The sequence below is a fragment of the Mobula hypostoma genome, chromosome 5 (assembly GCF_963921235.1).
Source record: "Mobula hypostoma chromosome 5, sMobHyp1.1, whole genome shotgun sequence".
In the NCBI taxonomy this organism is placed as follows: domain Eukaryota; kingdom Metazoa; phylum Chordata; class Chondrichthyes; order Myliobatiformes; family Myliobatidae; genus Mobula; species Mobula hypostoma.
Window position 1 is genome coordinate 18713566 of NC_086101.1, and position 18593 is coordinate 18732158.

Here is an 18593-nt window from a genome sequence, read left to right on the forward strand (position 1 = left end):
TCCCCATCCAATCAACTTTGTCCTGCTCCTCTCTCACGCCTCTGTAATTTCCTTTGCTTCAATGTAATACTGATACATCTGATTTTAGCTTCTCCTTCTCTAACTGCAGGGTGAATTTCATCATTTTGTTCCCTAAAGGTTCCTTTACCTTAAGCTCCCTAATTAAATCTGGGTCATTACATAACACACAATCCTGAATTTATGTTCCCCTAGTGGGCTCAACTACAAGCTGCCTTAGAAAGTCATTTTGTAGGCTTTCTGCAAATTTCCTCTCTTGGGATCCAACACCAATCTAATTTTCCCGGACTATCTGCCGATTGAATTCTGCCATGATTACGGTAACATTTCCCTGTTTACATGTCTTTTCCATCTCCTGTTGATTTTGTAGCCCACATCCTATTTACTGTTCGGAGACCTGTATATAACTCCGATCAGAGTCCTTTTACCCTCGCAGTTCCTTAACTCTACCCACAATGATTCCACATCTTCTGATCCTATGCCATCACTTTCTAAGGAATTGGTTTCATTTTTTTTTTACCAACAAAGCCACCCCTACCCTCTCTGCCTACCTGCCTGTCCTTTTTATGCAATGTGTATCCTTGAATGTTAAACTCCCAACTATGACCTTCTTTCAGCCGTAACTCAGTGATGCCCACAATGTCATACCTGCCAATCTGTAACAAGATCATCTAGCTTACTTCATATATTGTGTGCATTCAGATACGACACCTTCAGTCCTGTATTTATCACCCTTTTCAATGTCGTCCCCCGTTACACTGCAGCCATTCCACTGATTGCAACTTTTCCCCATCAACTGCCTGTCCTTCCTGACAGTCTCGCTGCACTGGTGCATGGCACAGGCAGCAGTCCAGCGATTACTGCGCTGGTGCTCCTGCTTTTTAGCTTACTACCTCGCTCTCTAAATTCTCTCTTCAAAGCCTCCTACCTTTTCCTACTTATGTCACGAATACCAATATGTAGCAAGACTTCTGGCTGCTCACACTTCCCCTTTAGAATGCTGTGGAGCCAATCCAAGGCATCCCTGATCTTGACACCTGGGAGGCAACATACCATCCAGAAGTCTTTATTGCTGCCACCGAATCTTGTATCTCTAATGATCGAATCCTCTATCAGTAGTGCAGTCCTCTTCCCCTACTCCCTTCCCTTCTGAGCCCCAGCACAAGACTTGGTGCCAGAGATCTTATCGTTGCGGTTTCCCCCCAGTAGTTCGTACCCCCCAACAGTATCCAAAGTGACATGCTTATTATTAAAGGGAACGGCCACAGGGATACTCTGCACTGGCTGACCATTTCCTTTCCAGCTCCTGACAGTCACCAGATTAACTGCCTCCTGCAACTTAGGGGCGGTCACTTCCCTGCAGTTTCTATCTGTCACCTCCTCAGTTTCCCTCATGAGCCAAAGGTCGTCGAGCTGCAGCTCCAGTTCCTTAACACGTTCTCTGAGGAGCTGCAGCTCGGTGCACCTGATGCAGATGTGGTTATCTGGAAGGCTGGAAGTCTTCAACAATTTCCACTCCTCACACAAAGGACTCATACAGTCCCAGAGCCATTCTCACTGCTCAAACTATGTATTAACAGAGGAAGAATGAAGAATCTTACCAGATATGTACCTCGCCTGAGCCTGTACTCATCAAAACCCGATGAGCCAAAAACTACCCCCTCCAACACTGGTCCACTCAAACAATGGCTGCTCTGCTTCTCCCTGTCTTATTTTTATTTGCCCTTGCTAATGAATCATGATTTGATTGGGTCACCGGAAAATGCCGAAAGCCCACAAACACATGGGGGTCCTCCTCCGGTCTCAGATTCCAAATCAGTTCATTATCACTAACTGACCCGATGTGATGTTTGTTGTCATTTTATAGCAAGACATAAACATTACTGTAAATTAAAAACATAAATAAATAATACAAAAGAAAGGAATATCGAGGTACTGTTCATGGACCATTCAGAAATGTGATGGAGGAGGGGAAGAAACTGTTCTTAAAATGGTGAGGATATTCCTGTACCTCCTCCCTGGTGTTAGTAATGAGAAGTGGCCATGTCTTGGGTGACGAGGGTCCTTGATAATGGGTGCCAACTTTGAGGCATTTTGAAGATGTCCTCGATGGTGCCCATGATGGAACTGGCTAAGTCTACAACCCTCTGCAGCTTCTTGTGATCCTGTGCATTGGAGGCTTCATACCAGGAGGTGAAGCAACCAGTCAGAATGCTCTCCTCAGTACACCTACAGAGCCAATCAGAATGCTCTCCTCAGTACACCTACAGAGCCAATCAGAATGCTCTCCTCAGTACACCTATGGAACCAATAGAATGCTCTCCTCAGTACACCTACAGAGCCAATCAGAATGCTCTCCTCAGTACATCTATGGAAATTGTATAATTTGTATTTTCATTATAATCAAGCTAAAACATTTCTTAAGTTTACCCACAAGGATTCTATATCTTCAGATCCTACAGTATGTCATCTCTTTTTAAGGATTTAATTTTATTTTTACCAACAGAGCCACCACACTCTCTCTGCCTACTGTTTCGATACATGTGTATCTTTGGATGTTAAGTTCCCAGTCACGACTCAGTGATGCCCACAACATCATACCTGTCTCTAACTGTGCTACAAGATATTCTACCTTATTCCAGATACCAAGTGCATTCAAACATACCACCTTCAGTCCTATATTCATCACCCTTTTTGATTTTAGCTCTCTGTTACACCTTAACTCATCCCACTGACTATCATCCGCTTGTCCCTCCTCACAGTCTCGCTCCATACTGCATCAATTTGTATATCAATTGCCCCATCCTTAGCCCTATCACTCCAGTTCCCATTCCCCTGCAAAATTATTTTAAACCCTCCTCATAGCAAACCTGCCCATAAGGATATTGGTCCCCTTTGGGGACAGGTGTAACATGTCCATTTTGCCCAGAAGAGATCTCAATGATCCAGAAATACAAAGCTCTGCACCCCCGCCCCCCCCCCCACCACACCAATTCTTGAGCCACACTTTCATCTGCCAAATCAGCATATTCTTCCCCTCACTGTACAGACAGCAATCCAGACATTACTTCACTGGAGGTCCTGCTTTTCAGCTTCCTGCCTAACTCCCCAACATCTTTCTTTAGTACATCGTCCCTTTGCCTACCTATGTCACTGATACCAATATGTACCATGACCTCCGGCTGTTCACCCTCTCCCTTTTGAACACTGTGGATCTGATCTGAGACATCTCTGACCCTGGAACCTGGGAGGCAATCTACCATCTGGGTGTCTTTTTCATGTCCACAGAACCTTCTGTCTGCTCCTCTAACTGTGGAATCCCCGATCATTACTGCTCTCCTCTTCTCCCCATTCCCTTCTGAGCCACAGAGTTAGACTCAGCAGTAGGTCATTCCTTATTATTGAGGGGAACCGCCACAGGGATGCCCTGCACTGGCTGCTTATTCCCTTTTCCTCTCCTGACAGTCACCCACAGCCTCTAAGGAGCAGCAGCTCGCTGCACTTCATGCAGAAGTAGTTATCAGGGAGACTGGGGGTTTCCCAGTGTTCCCACGTCCAACGCAAGGAACATACCACTACCTCTGTACCCATTCTCAGCGCACTAGCACAGAGAGGAAAAAACTTACAAGGAACTTACTTACTTGCTTAGAATCTCTGCCTGTGCCTGTTGAGCCAAAGCCTGACCACTCTCACACTGGCCCGCTCACACAATGGCCGCTCCGTTTACACCCCACTTCTTTTTATTGGCCCTGCGCTGATCGCAGTCTGCCGAAAATAGTCGAAAGCACCTTGCGCTGATTGCAGCCCTCCGAAAGGAGCCGAGAGCACCTCGCGCTGATTGCAGCCTTCCGAAAGGGGCCGAGAGCACCTCGCACTGATTGCAGCCCTCCGAAAGGGGCCGAGAGCACCGGAGCTCTGTTTTAAACTTTGAGCTAATTGCAGCTCGGGAAAAGAGCTGAAAGCTGATTTGATCTGGATGAACAAGGTGCAAGGCAACACTTTATCTCGGTACATGTGGCAATAATAAACCTGTATCAATTCCAATTCCAAAAAAAAATGCTGCCCAACCCGAGTTTTGGGTGTGTTGCTCCAGATTGCCGCATCTTGCGCTTAAAGCAACCTAGGTTCAGGCAGAGGTGCCAGAGGAGGTCTGAATGCTGGTGAACGGTTACAGAACAAACCAGCCACAGGACAGTGAGCTATCAAAGGGGGCACAATGTGCCTTCTGCCGTGTTTCTGATGCTTTGGGGGAGTGGAGTAGGGACCGTAGCGGCTGCTGGCGAGGACGGACACCCCTATCCAACTCTCCTCCCTGGGCCACTTGTGTTAAAGCACTGCCCCAATGTGGGGGCTAGGATTTGGGGACAGCGGAACTCGGTCCCTGCATCCAGCAGTCATGGTGCTTCTCCCGCCAACTGCTCCCTCCGGCTCTGCGGCGTCGGGATGGTGCGGCTCGTCCCGTGGTGACTGCCCGGCCCTCAGGCGAGTTGACACTCCTGCTCTTGACAGTGGCTGCCGCGCGTCCCCGCACAATGCAGGGCGCCGGCTGGGTGACAGGGAGAGTGAACTAGGATGAGAGAGGGTGGGGAGAGCAAATCCTGGGGTAGTCACAGCTCCTTCCTGCCTCCTACATAGCCTACACCGTCAACAGATAGTTCACTTACATCCCTCAATATACCCTCACCACATCACTCCGTCCCTCAGTAACCCGTCACCCTCACCCCACCCATCAGTGAACACACACTCTCCCTCATGCCCCCCTCCTTTCAGTAACCCCACACTCCTCACTCCGTCCCTCAGTCGCCCCTCTCTCTTCATGGTATAGTCAGTAACCACTCACCCCTCACTCCATCCCTCAGTAACCACTCACCCCTCAATCCATCCCTCAGTCACATTGCTTCCATCCCTCAGTAACCCCTCTCCATCACCCCATCCCTCAATAACATCTCATCCATCCCTCAGAAACCCTCTCCCATCACACTATCAGAATAGATTAACAGGTAGGGCAAGTATTTCTTCGAGGCCCTGTGACGTTGGAGAATGAGGGGTTGACCTGTTACAGGTACTCTATATAAGATTAAAGTCATAGATAAGTCGAAAGAACCATAGAACATGGAAATCCACAGCACATCACAGGCCCTTCAGCCCACAATGTAGACTACTCTACAAACTGCTAGAATTACCCTACTGCATACCTAAACACCATGTACCTATCTAAGAGTCTCTTAAAAGACCCTACTGTACCCACCAGCAGTGCATTCCATGCATCCACCACTCTCTGTGTGAAAAACTTACCCTGACATCCCCTCGATACCTATTTCCAAGCACTTTACGACTATGCCCCTCGTGCTAGCCATTTCAACCCTGGGAAAAAGCCTCTGGCTATCCACACGATCAATACCTCTCATCATCTTATACACCCCTATCAGGTCACCTCTCATCCTCCATCGCTCCAAGGAGAAAAGGCCAAGTTCACTCAACCTATTCTCATAAGGCATGCTCTCCTATCCCGGCAACATCCTTGTAAATCTCTTCTGCACTCTCTCTAAAGTATCTACATCCTTCCTGCAGTGAAGTGACCAGAACTGAACACAGTGCTCCAAGTGGGGTCTGACCATGGTCTTATATAGCTGTAACATTACCTCTCAGCTCGTGAACTCAATCCCATGGTTGATGAATGCAAACACACCATATGCCTTCTTAACAACACTGTCAACCTGCGCAGCAGCTTTGAGTGTCCTATCAACACAGACCCCAAGATCTTGCTGATACTCCACACTGCCAAGAGTCTTACCATTTATATTATATTCTGTCCTCAAATTTGACCTACCAAAATGAACCACTTCACAGTTACCTGGGTTGAACTCCATCTGTCATTACTCAGCCCAGTTCTGCATCCTTATCAATGACCCGCTGTAACCTCTGACAACCCTCCAGACCATCCACAACACCCCCAACCTTTGTGTCATCAAAATACATTGTGTTTTTTTTTCCCCCAAGGAGCAAGTGTTAAAAACAAGAGGGTATCGGTTTTAAGAATTGAACTTCATGCCAAGGGTGGTACATATTTGGAACAAACTTCCAGAAATAGTGATCAAAGTGGGTAAATTAGCAACAATTAAAAGCTATTTCGATAAATAAGTGTTCTGATGAAAGGCCTCTGCCTGAAACATCCACTCTTTATTCCGCTCTATACATACTGACCTGCTGAGCTCCTGCAGCATTGTGTGTGTGTTACTCTGAGGTTTCAGCATCTGCAGAATCTCCTGTGTTTAGCTCAGTACTTGGGTAGGGGAGGTTTGGAGGTCTAAGGGCTAAACACTGTCTAGCTCACACTAGCTTCCACAGCATTGAGGAGATCTTCAAGGAGCGATGCCTCAAAAAGGCAGCAACTGTCCTTAGGGACCCACCACCCCTCCTTCACCCAGGACATGTCCTCTTCTCATTGCTACCATCAGGGAGGAGATACAGGAGCCTGGAGGTACACACTCAACATTTTAAGAAAAGCTTCTTCCTCACCACCATTGGATTTCTGAACGGAAATGAACCCATGTACACCACTTTTTTTTCCCTTTTTGCACTATTTATTCAATTGAAGTATAGGTTTATATCTTATTGTAATTTGTATTTTTTTATTATTATGTCTTGCAATGTACTGCTGCCACAAACCAACATCTATCACGACATATGCCAGTGGTATTAAATCTGATTCTGATTGGACAAGTTGGGGCAAAAGGCCTGTTTCGATGCTTTCTGTCTATTTGCTTACAAAGAACCGTGCAACAATGGAACAGGACCTTTGGCTCACAGTGTCGGTGCTGAACCAGTGAATTAAACTAAATCTCTTCTGCCTTCACATGATCCACATCCCTCATTTCCTCGCACGAGTCTACCTTAAATGCCACCATCATATCGGCTCCCACCATCACCTCTGGCTCTGCATATCTCCATTACCCCCCTCACCTGTTTGGCAGGTGACCAAAAGTCTCCAGCAAGTTTCTACAGATGTACAGTGGAGAGCATTCTGACTGGTTGCATCATCGCCTGGTATGGAGGCTTCAGTGCAGAGGGTTGTAGCCCCAACCGGCTCCATCACGGGCACAAGCCTTCCCACCAGAGGACATCTTCAAAAGTCAATTCCTCAAGGAGGCTACACCCATCGTGAAAGACCCCCATCATCCAGCACATGCCCGCTCCTCATTACTACCATCAGGGGCCTGAAGACCCACACTCAACATCATAGGATCAGCTTCTTCCCTGTCGCCATTAGGTTTCTGACCAGCCTATAACGCCATGAACAGCCATGCTGGAATGGTGGAGCAGAATCGATGGGCTGAATGGCCTAATTCTGCTCCAATGTTTTATAGTCTAACATGACCTCATCATCCCTTTATTTTGCACTAATTATTTATTTTTGTTATTATAGTAATTTGTTACGCCTCCACTGCACTACTACCGCAAAACAATACATTTCACGACTAATCATCAGTGATAATAAATCTTATTAACTCATACAAAATGAGAACACATAGTCCTGATGAAGGGTCTCAGTCTAAAATGTCAACTGTTTAATTCCTCTCCGTAGATGCCGCCTGACCTGCTGAGTTCCCGCACCATTTTGTATGTGTTACTCTGGATTTCCGGCAACGGCAGAATCTCCTGTGTTTTGTATAAAGTCATAGAAAACTACAACACAAAAACAGGCCCTTCAGCCCATCTGATCCATGCCGAGACATTTAAACCGCCTTGTCTTATCGACCTACACCTGGACCACAGCCCTCCCATCTATGTACCTGTCCAAACTTCTCTTAAATATTGAAGTCGAAATCACATCCACCACTTGTGCTAGAGCTCGTTGCACACTCTCACCACCCTCTGAGTGAAGAAGTTTCCCCTCATGTTCCCCATAAACATTTCACCTTTCACCCTTAACCCACGACTTCTAGCTGTAGTCTCACCCAATCTCAGTGGAGCAAGCCTGCTTGCATTTACCCTATCTGCACTCCTCATAATTTTGCATACCTCTATCAAATCTCCCCACAATATTCTACATTCCAAGTAATAGCTATAACCTATTCAATCTTTCCTTATAACTCAAGTCCTCCAGTCCCAGCAACATCCCTGTAAATTTTCTCTCTAAGCTTCCAACCTTATTTACATCTTTCCCATAGGTAGGTAATCAAAATTGCACACAATACTCCAAATTAGGCCCCACCAACATTTCATACAACTTCAACATAACATCCTATCTCTTGTACACAATACACTGATTTCTGAAGGCCAATGTGCCAAAAGCCTTCTCTATGATCTATCTATCTGTGATGCCATTCTCAATGAATTATAGACCTGTATTCCCAGATCCTTTGTTCTACTGCTCACTGTGTAAGACTAATCCTGGTTGGTCCTCCAGAAGTGCAACACCTCACACTTCTCTGCACACTCCATCTGCCATTTTTCCAGCTGGTCCAGATTAGATCGCGCTGCAAGCTTTGGTCGTCTTCCTCGCTGTCCACTACACCCCCAATCTTGGTGTCATCCACAAATTTGCTGATCCAGTTAATCACATTACCTTCCAGATTGTTGATATAGATGACAAACAACAATGGACCCAGCACTGATCCCTGTGGCACTCAGAGAGGCAACGACTGATTCCCACTCTCTGGCTTCCCACCCAAAGCCAATGTCTAATCCAGTTTACTACCTTCTTGACAGACCTCCCATTCAGGACCTTGTCAAATGCTTTGCTGGAAGTCCAAATAGACAACATCCACTGCCTTTTTTTCATCAATGTTCCTGGTAACTTCCTCAAAAAATTCTATAAGATTCATTAGTCACAACCTACCACAGACAAAGCCATGCTGACTATCCCTAATCAGTCCCTGTTTATCTAAGTACTTGTATATCCAGTCCTTTAGAATGCCTTACAATAACTTTCCCACTATTGATGTCAGGCTCACTGGCCTATAATTTCCTGGTTTATTCTTGGAGCCTTTCTTAAAACAGCGGAACAACAGTCCTGTCAAAGGGTTTCGGCCCGAAACATTGACTGCGCTCTTTTCCTAGATGCTGCCTGGCTTACTGAGTTCCTCCAGCATTTTGTGTGTGTTGCTCAAACAACATTAGCCATCTTTCAATCCTCTGGTACCTCAGCTGTCACTAAGAATGATTTAAATATATATATATCTCTATTAGGGCCCCTGCAATTTCTGCACTTGCCTCCCACAGGAATTGAGGGTACATCTTGTCAGGCCCTGGGGATTTGTCCATCCTAATTTGCCTCAAGACAGCAAAGACCTCCTCGTCTGTCATCTGTACAGAGTCCATGACCTTGCTGCTGTTTTGCCTCACTTCTATAGACTGTGCCCATCCTGCCGATGCAAAAAATCCATTTAAGATCTCCCCCATCTCCTTTGGCTCTACGCATAGATTACCATTCTGATCTTCCAGAGGATCAATTTTGTCCCTTGCAATCCTTTTGCTCTGAACATATCCACACAAGCTCTTAGGATTCTTCTTTGTTGTCTGTGAGAGCAAACTCAAGCCTTCTTCTGGCCCTCCTGATTTATCTCTTGCATTTTTTTTAATGCTCAAGTACCTCAGTTATTCCTTCCTGCTGCTACTTGCTATGCACCTCCTTTGTTTTTCTTAACCTGGGCCACAATCTCTCTTGAAAACCAAGGTTCCCTAAATTTGTTACCTGTTTTATTCTGACAGGAATGTACAAACTCTGCACTCTCAAAATTTCACTTTTGAAGGCCTCCCACTTTCCAAGTACACCTTTGCCAGAAAACCACCTGTCCCAATCCACACTTGTCAGATCCTTTCTGACACCATCAAAATTGGCCTTTCTCCAATTTAGAATCCTAACCGAGGACCAGACCTAACTTTTACCATAATTACCTTGAATCTAATGGCACTGCAGTTTCTCATGTTCCTCTGCACGAACGTCTGTCACCTGCCCTGACTCATTCCCTAATAGATCAAGTATCACACACTGGTTCGTTGGGACTTCTACATACTGATTAAGGAAACTTTCCTGAACACATTTGACAAACTCTATCCCATCCAGTCCCTTTACAATATAGGAGACCCAGTCAATATGTGGAAAGTTAAAATCACCTACCATCACATTCTTGAACTTCTTGCAAGTCTGCAATCTCTCTACAAATTTGCTCCTCTAAATCCCGCGGACTGTTGGGTGGACAATAATATAATCCCATTAACGGGGTCATACTTTTCTTACTCCTCAGTTCCACGAGTTCTCCCATCTGTCTCGACTGAGCACTGCTGTGACATTTTTCCTGACTATTAATGATGCCTCTCCCCTCGGTCAACAGAACCCCAGAATATTGGACTGCCAGTCCCGCCCCTCCTGCAATCAGGTCTCACTCATGGCTAAAATGTCATAATTCCATGCCCTGAGCTCATCTGCCTTTCCTACAATAGATCTTGCATTGAAATAAATGCAGCTCAGGACATTAATCCCACTATGCTTGATCTTTTGATTCCTGACTTTGTCTGAGGTCTTACCAACATCCGCCACCACAAACTCTCCACTATCTGTTCTGGCATTCTGGTTCATGTCCCCCTGCAACCCTAGTTTAAACCCCACTGTGCAGCTCTAACAAACCTTCCCGCCAGGATATTAGTCCTCTTTCAGTTTAGGTACAAACTGTCTCTTCTTCCTCCCTCCTCACCAATTCCTTAGCCACGTGTTAAACGGTACGATCTGGCCTCACTAGCACATGGCACAGAAAGCAATCCTGAGATCACAGCCCTGGAGGTCCGGTCCTTCAACTTGGCATCTAACTCCCTGAACTCACTTTGCAGAACCCTGTCCCTCTTCCTAACCATGTCATCACGACCTCTGGTGCTCACCCTCCCACTTAAGAATGCTGAGGACTTGATAGAGACGTCCCTGGCTCCGACACCCAGGAGGCAACACACCATCCAGGAATCTCGGCCTTGTTCACGGAACTTCCTTTCTGTTCCCCCCAGCGAATCCCCTTTCACCACATCTTGCCTCTTCTACCCGCTTCCCTTTCCGAGCCACAGTCAGACTCAGTGCCAGAGTCCTGACTGCTGTGACTTTCCTCTCCTGGGTCATCCTCTCTCCCCCAATAGTTGTGTTGACAATAAGCCTGATTCTGACGCCAGGAGGAACACCTATTTCTGGCTCCCCATAATTTCATGAACTTCTATCAGGTCTCCAATCAGCCTCTGATGCTCCACAGAAAACAACCCACCTTGGTTCGACCTCTCCTTCCAGCTCCTACCTTCTAAACTAGGAAAACTCGCACAAAATGCCGGAGGAACTCAGCAGGTCAGGCAGTATCTATTGAGAGGAACAACAACCTGCTGAAGAAGGGTCTTGGCCTGAAATGTCGGTGGTTTATTCCCCTCTGTGGGTGCTGCCCGACCTGCAGAGTTCCTCTGGCATTTTGCATGTGTGTTGACGTGGATCTCCATCACCTGCAGAATCTGTTGTTCAGCATCCCGCTAACCATCTTCCGGACCTTTTCCAAAGCTTCCGCGTCACAAGAGCAGCTTTGCCCTCCAAACACCTACACTCCCCCACCCCCCCCCGCCCTCCCAATAACATCCGTGGAGCTGTAGTCCTGGCAGGGACCCAGGAGAACAAAGGAATGGCGAGAGATTTGGCGCAGAAATTACAATTTTATTTACTGCAGAACCTACTTCCCAGTCACCAGGAAGTGTCATTGAAAAGTTAGCAACACTGAGAGAGACCAGTCATCCTGAAGGTGTGTTGAGGCTGCTCTCTCTCTCTCTCTCTCTCTACACAGAGAGAGGGATGAACTGAGATGGATTGGCCAATGTGTACAGATATAAAAACGAGTCTGTAATAAATACATCCCAGATACATGGGCAGCCCTGCAGTCATCAGACCAGGTTCCCTGAGTACCAGGTCCATCGTGCATGGGATTACCAGACCAGGGGGGTTCCAAAGCGGACGGATCTTCAATGCAGATCAAATGCCTCTCCTTCCACAAGGGGATGCTGGATGGGCACTCTGGGGCAAGGGAGGTGCGAGAGGACGTGGAGAGAAGGGAGGCTCACACTGACCAGAGCACCAGAGCAGCACATCGATGAGTGAGCGTGTGCAAGGGGGAATGGGGAAGGAAATTCTTCTGTACCTGGGCTGAGATACACAGGCTGTGCGGACTCTGGCTGAGGTACAGAGGGTGTGCAGAGTCTGGGTGATCTGCCCAGGCTGAGACACAGAGTCTGGAAACACTGGGGATTTACGGGGCTGAGATACAGAGAGTCTGGAAACACTGGGGATTTATGGGGCTGAAACACTGGGGATTTACGGGGCTGAGACACAGAGTCTGGAAACACTGGGGATTTACGGGGCTGAGACACAGAGTCTGGAAACACTGGGGATTTACGGGGCTGAGATACAGAGGGTCTGGAAACACTGGGGATTTACGGGTCTGAGGTACAGAGGGTCTGGAAACACTGGGGATTTACGGGGCTGAGGTACAGAGGGTGTGGAAACACTGGGGATTTATGGGGCTGAGGTACAGAGAGTCTGGAAACACTGGGGATTTATGGGGCTGAGGTACAGAGGGTGTGGAAACACTGGGGATTTACGGGGCTGAGGTACAGAGGGTGTGGAAACACTGGGGATTTACGGGGCTGAGGTACAGAGGGTGTGGAAACACTGGGGATTTACGGGGCTGAGGTACAGAGGGTGTGGAAACACTGGGGATTTATGGGGCTGAGGTACAGAGGGTGTGGAAACACTGGGGATTTATGGGGCTGAGGTACAGAGGGTGTGGAAACACTGGGGATTTATGGGGCTGAGGTACAGAGGGTGTGGAAACACTGGGGATTTATGGGGCTGAGGTACAGAGGGTGTGGAAACACTGGGGATTTATGGGGCTGAGGTACAGAGGGTGTGGAAACACTGGGGATTTATGGGGCTGAGGTACAGAGGGTGTGGAAACACTGGGGATTTATGGGGCTGAGATACAGAGGGTGTGGAAACACTGGGGATTTACGGGGCTGAGATACAGAGGGTGTGGAAACACTGGGGATTTACGGGGCTGAGGTACAGAGGGTGTGGAAACACTGGGGATTTACGGGGCTGAGGTACAGAGGGTGTGGAAACACTGGGGATTTACGGGGCTGAGATACAGAGGGTGTGGAAACACTGGGGATTTACGGGGCTGAGGTACAGAGGGTGTGGAAACACTGGGCGATTTCTCCCAGCTGGGCCTGCCACTCATGGGCGAGGTACACTGGAGTCCCAGTGGTAACACAGTGATCAATCCAGGCTGAGATAAAGAGAGTGTGGAAGCACTGGGTGACTTCCCCTGGCTGAGACACAGTGAGAAAAATCACTGGGTGATTTATCCAGCTGACACAAGGGAGGAAACACTGGGTGACACAGAGAGAGGGGCAACATGGTGCGATTCACTCGGGCAGGACAGGAGATTGGTAAACCTCTGCGTAATGTGCCGGAGGCCAGTGACAGTGAAAGAGAAACCCCTGGATTAAGTACCCATGACAAGAAAAAGAAGTGGGGTGGGGAGACATCCCTGGATTATTTGCCATGCCTCAGTCATACACTCCTGCATCCCTACGGAGTAGAGTACAGCCTCCTGGCAGGTTATCTCACAGGGAGTGACCATGGTCTACAGACACCCTGTAGACAGATTCCAGGAGGGCTCCTGGAGGTACAGTACAGTCCTGGGTATACGGACCCCGGGCTCCCACCACTAGCCCCCTACACCCTGACCTTTATGGCCAACGTCTCCAATGCCCCTGTGCAGGTGGATGTAGGACGCCCTGGGAGGCGAGTACCTGGGGCCAGTGGAGGGGGTGGTGGGGGAGGAGACAGGAACTGCCCACCCCTCCCAGACCAGCGGGCTACAGGCTGACGCTGCGGTGGTGCCTGTAGAGGAAGGTGGAGCGACTGCTGCGTGTCGTCTCGGGCTCCGTCTCGTCGCTGTCCAGGCTGGTGGCGTCTGATAGCTCCTCTAGGTGCTCCACCGAGTCGAACTTCTGCAGGTCGGAGGCGATGGTCTGGAAGCTAAGGACGGACAGGGTATCAGAGGCAGGGCCCTCAGCTCCCAGTGGGGTGAGGGCCGAGGCCTCCTGCATCTCCCTATCCCCCTCCTCCGGCTGGGCCGGGCTAGACTCGGCGCCCACGGGCGAGGCGCGCCGGGGTCCCACAGCCCGCAGGCGCCGGGCGTGGATCTGCTCACTGATCTGTTCCAGGTTCCTGAGGGCCACCGAGTATCGAGTCTTGGCCTGGGACACCCGCTGCTCCAGGGACGTCACCCGGGACTTGTGCTCCTGGGGGCGGGGGGGGGGAGAGCGAGAATTAGTGAGGGGGAGAGTGAGGCGATGGGGTAGGAGTGTCAGTGGGAATGGAACGGAAAAGATTATAGCACACAAGCTCGATCGATCAGAGAGAGGGAGGGACAGTGAGGGGCGGAACGGAGTAGTGGGTAGGACACCGTCTGATCCAGGAATATCACACTGGACTGGTGTTGTCGTCAGAAGGATGAAGAGACGGGAGCGGGAGGTGTGGTGGAGGGGAAGGTCAGTGAGTGAGAGGAAGGGATGGAGGGAGGGAGAGGTGTAGAGGGGGAGAGGGTAGGGACTGTGGGAGTGGCAGGAGGGCAGAGGAAAGGAGGGAGCAGAGGCAAGGATGGAGTGTGAAATGCACTGGGATGTAGGGTAACGAAAGGAGGGGATTCAAGGACAGACAGTACCTCCAGAATCTGGTTGAACTGGGCCTTGAGCTCGAAGTAGGGCTTGGATTTGAGGATGAGCCTCTTGAGGGCCTTCTGCAGCTGCTGGACACGGCCCTCGGCCTGCTGGCACTGCTGCGTCACCCGCTGGTGCTCCCGCTCACTCCTCAGGCGCTCCTCCTCCGCCTCGTTCACCTGGTGAGGGCGGATGGGGAGCAACAGGTGAATAACAATCACAATCAAACACCAGCTTGGGAGGACGCCTCACCGAGCTGCTGTCACTCAGCACGGGCGAAGTCCGCCTGTCCCCGTGGACCCCGTGTGCCATTCCGGGTTTGGTCACAGCCCCAGGCACTTCGCATCCACCCAGGGGCACGGCTCTAGGCTCCTAGCACCCACCAACAGGCCCTTCGGCTTACGATGTTGCGCCAAACTTTTAACCTATTCCAGGATCAATCTAACCCTACCGGCTCACATAACCCATCTTTTTCCTTTCATCCATGTGCCTCTACTTCCACAGAAGGCTCAGGGAATTTGGTAAGTCCCCAAAGACCCGGACCAGGTTTTGCAGAAATGCGTAGGAAGCATCCTACCTTGGTGCCTTCCATCTTTGCTCTGCAAGGAATCGCAGAGAGCTGTGGACTCAGCCCAGTGCATCATGCAAACCAGCCTCTCTGCCTCCCTTCCATGGACTCTGTCTGCACCTCCTGCTACCTCATGAAAACAGCTCACCCCCAACGTAGTCTCTCCTCCCCTCTCCCATTGGGCAGAAGATACAAAAGCCTAAAAGCACGTACCACCAGGCACAAGGACAGTTTCAAACACTGTTATTAAACTCTTGAACGGACCTCTTGCACGATAAAACAATGAACTTCTGATGTCCTAATCTATTTCATGGCACCAGGATGCGAGGGCTGCCCCCAGCACATCCTCGGGCGGTTCTGTTTGTTAACCATTTCACCATACGTTTTGATGACCAGCACACACGATAAATAAATAAATCTGAATGCAGGGGATCCCAGACAGGGCCACGGGGGAGGGGGAGGGTCGACACAGGATGGGGGGTTGTCTCAGGATGATGGCAAGACTCTGAGCCGGGGGTGGGGGGCTGGTTTACCTTGGAGGTGGCGTGGTTCAGCATCTCCTGCCAAGTGGGGTCCAGCCGGTTCCGGTCGGCCATCAGACCCTGCTCGGCCACGTACACCATCTCGCGGGCGGCGTTGTGCATGCTGACTGCCCTCTCGTATCGCAGGGCTGCCTTCTGCGTCTCCTGTTGGGCCTTCAACGGAAAACGTGAAGATCAGATTTCCTCTTAAAAATCACAACGTACGGTGAAACATACAGTCAATTGTGACGTTTGGGTGTACGGCCAACACGGTCTGACGATGTGCTGAGACAGCCCACAGGTCCCACAACTCACTAGCCCTAACCTGTGCTACCTGTGACTGCAAACGTCTCCCATGGGTGCTCCTGTTTCCTCACACATCCCACACACGTGTCCCAAGGAGGCTGCCAAGGTGGGTTTACTGGCAGCAGTAAATTCTCCCCCTGGCATGTGGGTGGGTGGCCGGATCTGGGGCGAGTTGATGGGGACGTGGGGATAATAAAATGAAAATTTTAATGCAACAATGGATGGTCAGCACAGATTAGATGGGACAAAAGGCCTGTTTCCATGCTATTTTTCTATGGACTCGGCGATGCACACCACGCGAGGTGGATCTGCGGAGGGGTGCTCAGCAGAGGGAGGAGCTGGTCAGTGAGACGCGGAACTGGGAGACAGTTCCCCACCCCCACAGTGCTGGGCTGTAACGTCAAACCCAACCACCACTGCCCGCACTCCCGTGCTGGCCAGCGCCCAGCGGCAACTCCAGGGTGCTGCCACCACTCTGCGAAAGGGGCTCATGGCACCCTGGGGTGCTAATTCCCACAGGTCGTCCTCCTCTGGATATTGACGCTCACCCGGAGAGAAAAACAAGCAGAAGATGATGTCAGGAGTAACCCTCGGCAAAGGGATCCCCTCCACCCCAGTGAGACTTAATCCCCTTGGCAGAGTGTCGCGCACCCCGGGGAGACTCGGTCCCTCAGGACAGGGACCTCCCCTCCCCACCCCACTTTGGGGAGAATCAATCCCCTTAGCAGAGCGTCGTGCACCCCGGGGAGACTCGGTCCCTCGGGACAGGGACACCCCCTCCCCACCCCACCCTGGGGAGAATCAATCCCCTTGGGACAGGTTCCATCACCCCGGGGTGTTCAATCCCCTCGCCAGAGGGACCCCACCCCAGTGAGACCCAATCCCCTTGGCAAAGCGTCGCGCACCCCGGGGAGACTCGGTCCCTTGGGACAGGGACACCCCCTCCTCACCCTGGCTAGAATCAATCCCCTTGGCAGAGCGTCACGCACCCCGGGGAGATTCAGTCCCTCAGGACAGGGACCCCCCCTCCCCACCCCACCCGGGGAGAATCAATCCCCTCGGCAGAGCGTCGCACACCCCAGGGAGACTCAGTCCCTCGGGACAGGGACACCCCCCCCCCTCCCCACCCCAGTGAGACTCAATCCCCTTGGCAGAGCGTCGCACACCCCAGGGAGACTCGGTCCCTTGGGACAGGGACACCCCCTCCCCACCCCACCCCAGTGAGAATCAATCCCCTTGGGACAGGTCCCCCTACCCCGGGGTGTTCAATCCCCTCGCCAGAGGGACCCCAACCCAGTAAGAGCCAATCCCCTCGGCGGAGGGCCCTCCCCCCACACCAGAGTCACCGCTGAACACGAGTGTGGCCGGCTCAGAAACCTCACCTCCTTGGCCTGCCGCCGAGCCTCATAGTACGGGCGAGCCTTCTCAATGCAGCTGCCCAGCTGGGAGCCCTGGGCATTCAGCTTCCTGGCGGATTCCGAGAGGATTTTCCGGTAAGTGTTCCTGGCCTCCTATGGAAGACGTATACATATACACGTTTGTCTGGCTGTGTTTTTCCATGCCTGTATCTGCAAGGACGGAGTCTCTAATCCACAGTATTGCCCAGTAGGCTCTGGGGCCGATTGAGAGGTGATCCCAGTGGGCTTGGGGGGCAGGGGTCTGGACTATATATGCATATTGTGCGTCGTTGTATGTTACGGATATTCAACAGGGGCTTGTATGGGTAAGAACTGTTCATCGAGCCGCAGTGTCACAGGGGCGTCAGGCCTCTGTTACTCCATGAATGTGTTCCTGTGTGTGACTGTCGGTAATGCGTTTTGCACCTTGACCCCATAGCAACGCTGTCTCGTTTGCTTGTGTTCATGAGTATTTATGTATGGCTGGATGACAATTGAACTAGAATTGAATTGAGTACTGTCCACATGCAGGTAGCTGTGGAAAGAGAACATAACATCCAAGGGTAACACAAAAGTGTTTCGGGACTATAGGGTCCTGAGAAGAATAAACATGATCCTTGATGAGGATGGGAATCTGTTGGCTTAGTCTGTGTTGGTCATGATTTGTCTAGGTTTTGTTTACAATATGATCGTACATTAGGACAGCAGTGTTCTGAATTTATAATCAATTATTCTTGTAGAAGTAAGGGCAGGGACAGTATGGGTTACACACAGAGTAAAGCTCCCCCCACACTGACCCCTCACACACTTCCAGGGCAGGAAGAGCACGGGTTACACACAGGGTAAAACTCTCCCTACACTGGACCCTCACACACTTCCAGGACAGTAACATCATGGGTTGCACACAGGGTAAAGCTCCCCAACACTGGCCTGTTCCAGGGCAGGAAGAGCACGGGTTACACACGGGGTAAAACTCTCCCTACACTGGCCCCTCACACACCTCCCATGCCGTACATAGGGTAAAAGCTCCCTGATGCCAGA

At 50.2% G+C, this 18593-nt stretch overlaps 1 protein-coding gene across 1 annotated transcript in view; it reads right to left on the minus strand.

Moving 5' to 3' along the window:
- Positions 1 to 11681: 11681 nt before the first annotated feature.
- Positions 11682 to 18593, minus strand: part of sh3bp5lb (SH3-binding domain protein 5-like, b) — a 37075-nt gene continuing 30163 nt past the window's right edge. Inside the window, exons 3-6 of the mRNA XM_063048139.1 lie at positions 17538 to 17666; positions 15862 to 16023; positions 14766 to 14939; positions 11682 to 14343 (exon numbers count right to left, since the gene is read on the minus strand). Of these exons, the coding sequence (XP_062904209.1) occupies positions 13915 to 14343; positions 14766 to 14939; positions 15862 to 16023; positions 17538 to 17666 (894 nt within the window). The 3' untranslated portion in view covers positions 11682 to 13914. The remainder of the gene's footprint in view (positions 14344 to 14765; positions 14940 to 15861; positions 16024 to 17537; positions 17667 to 18593) is intronic.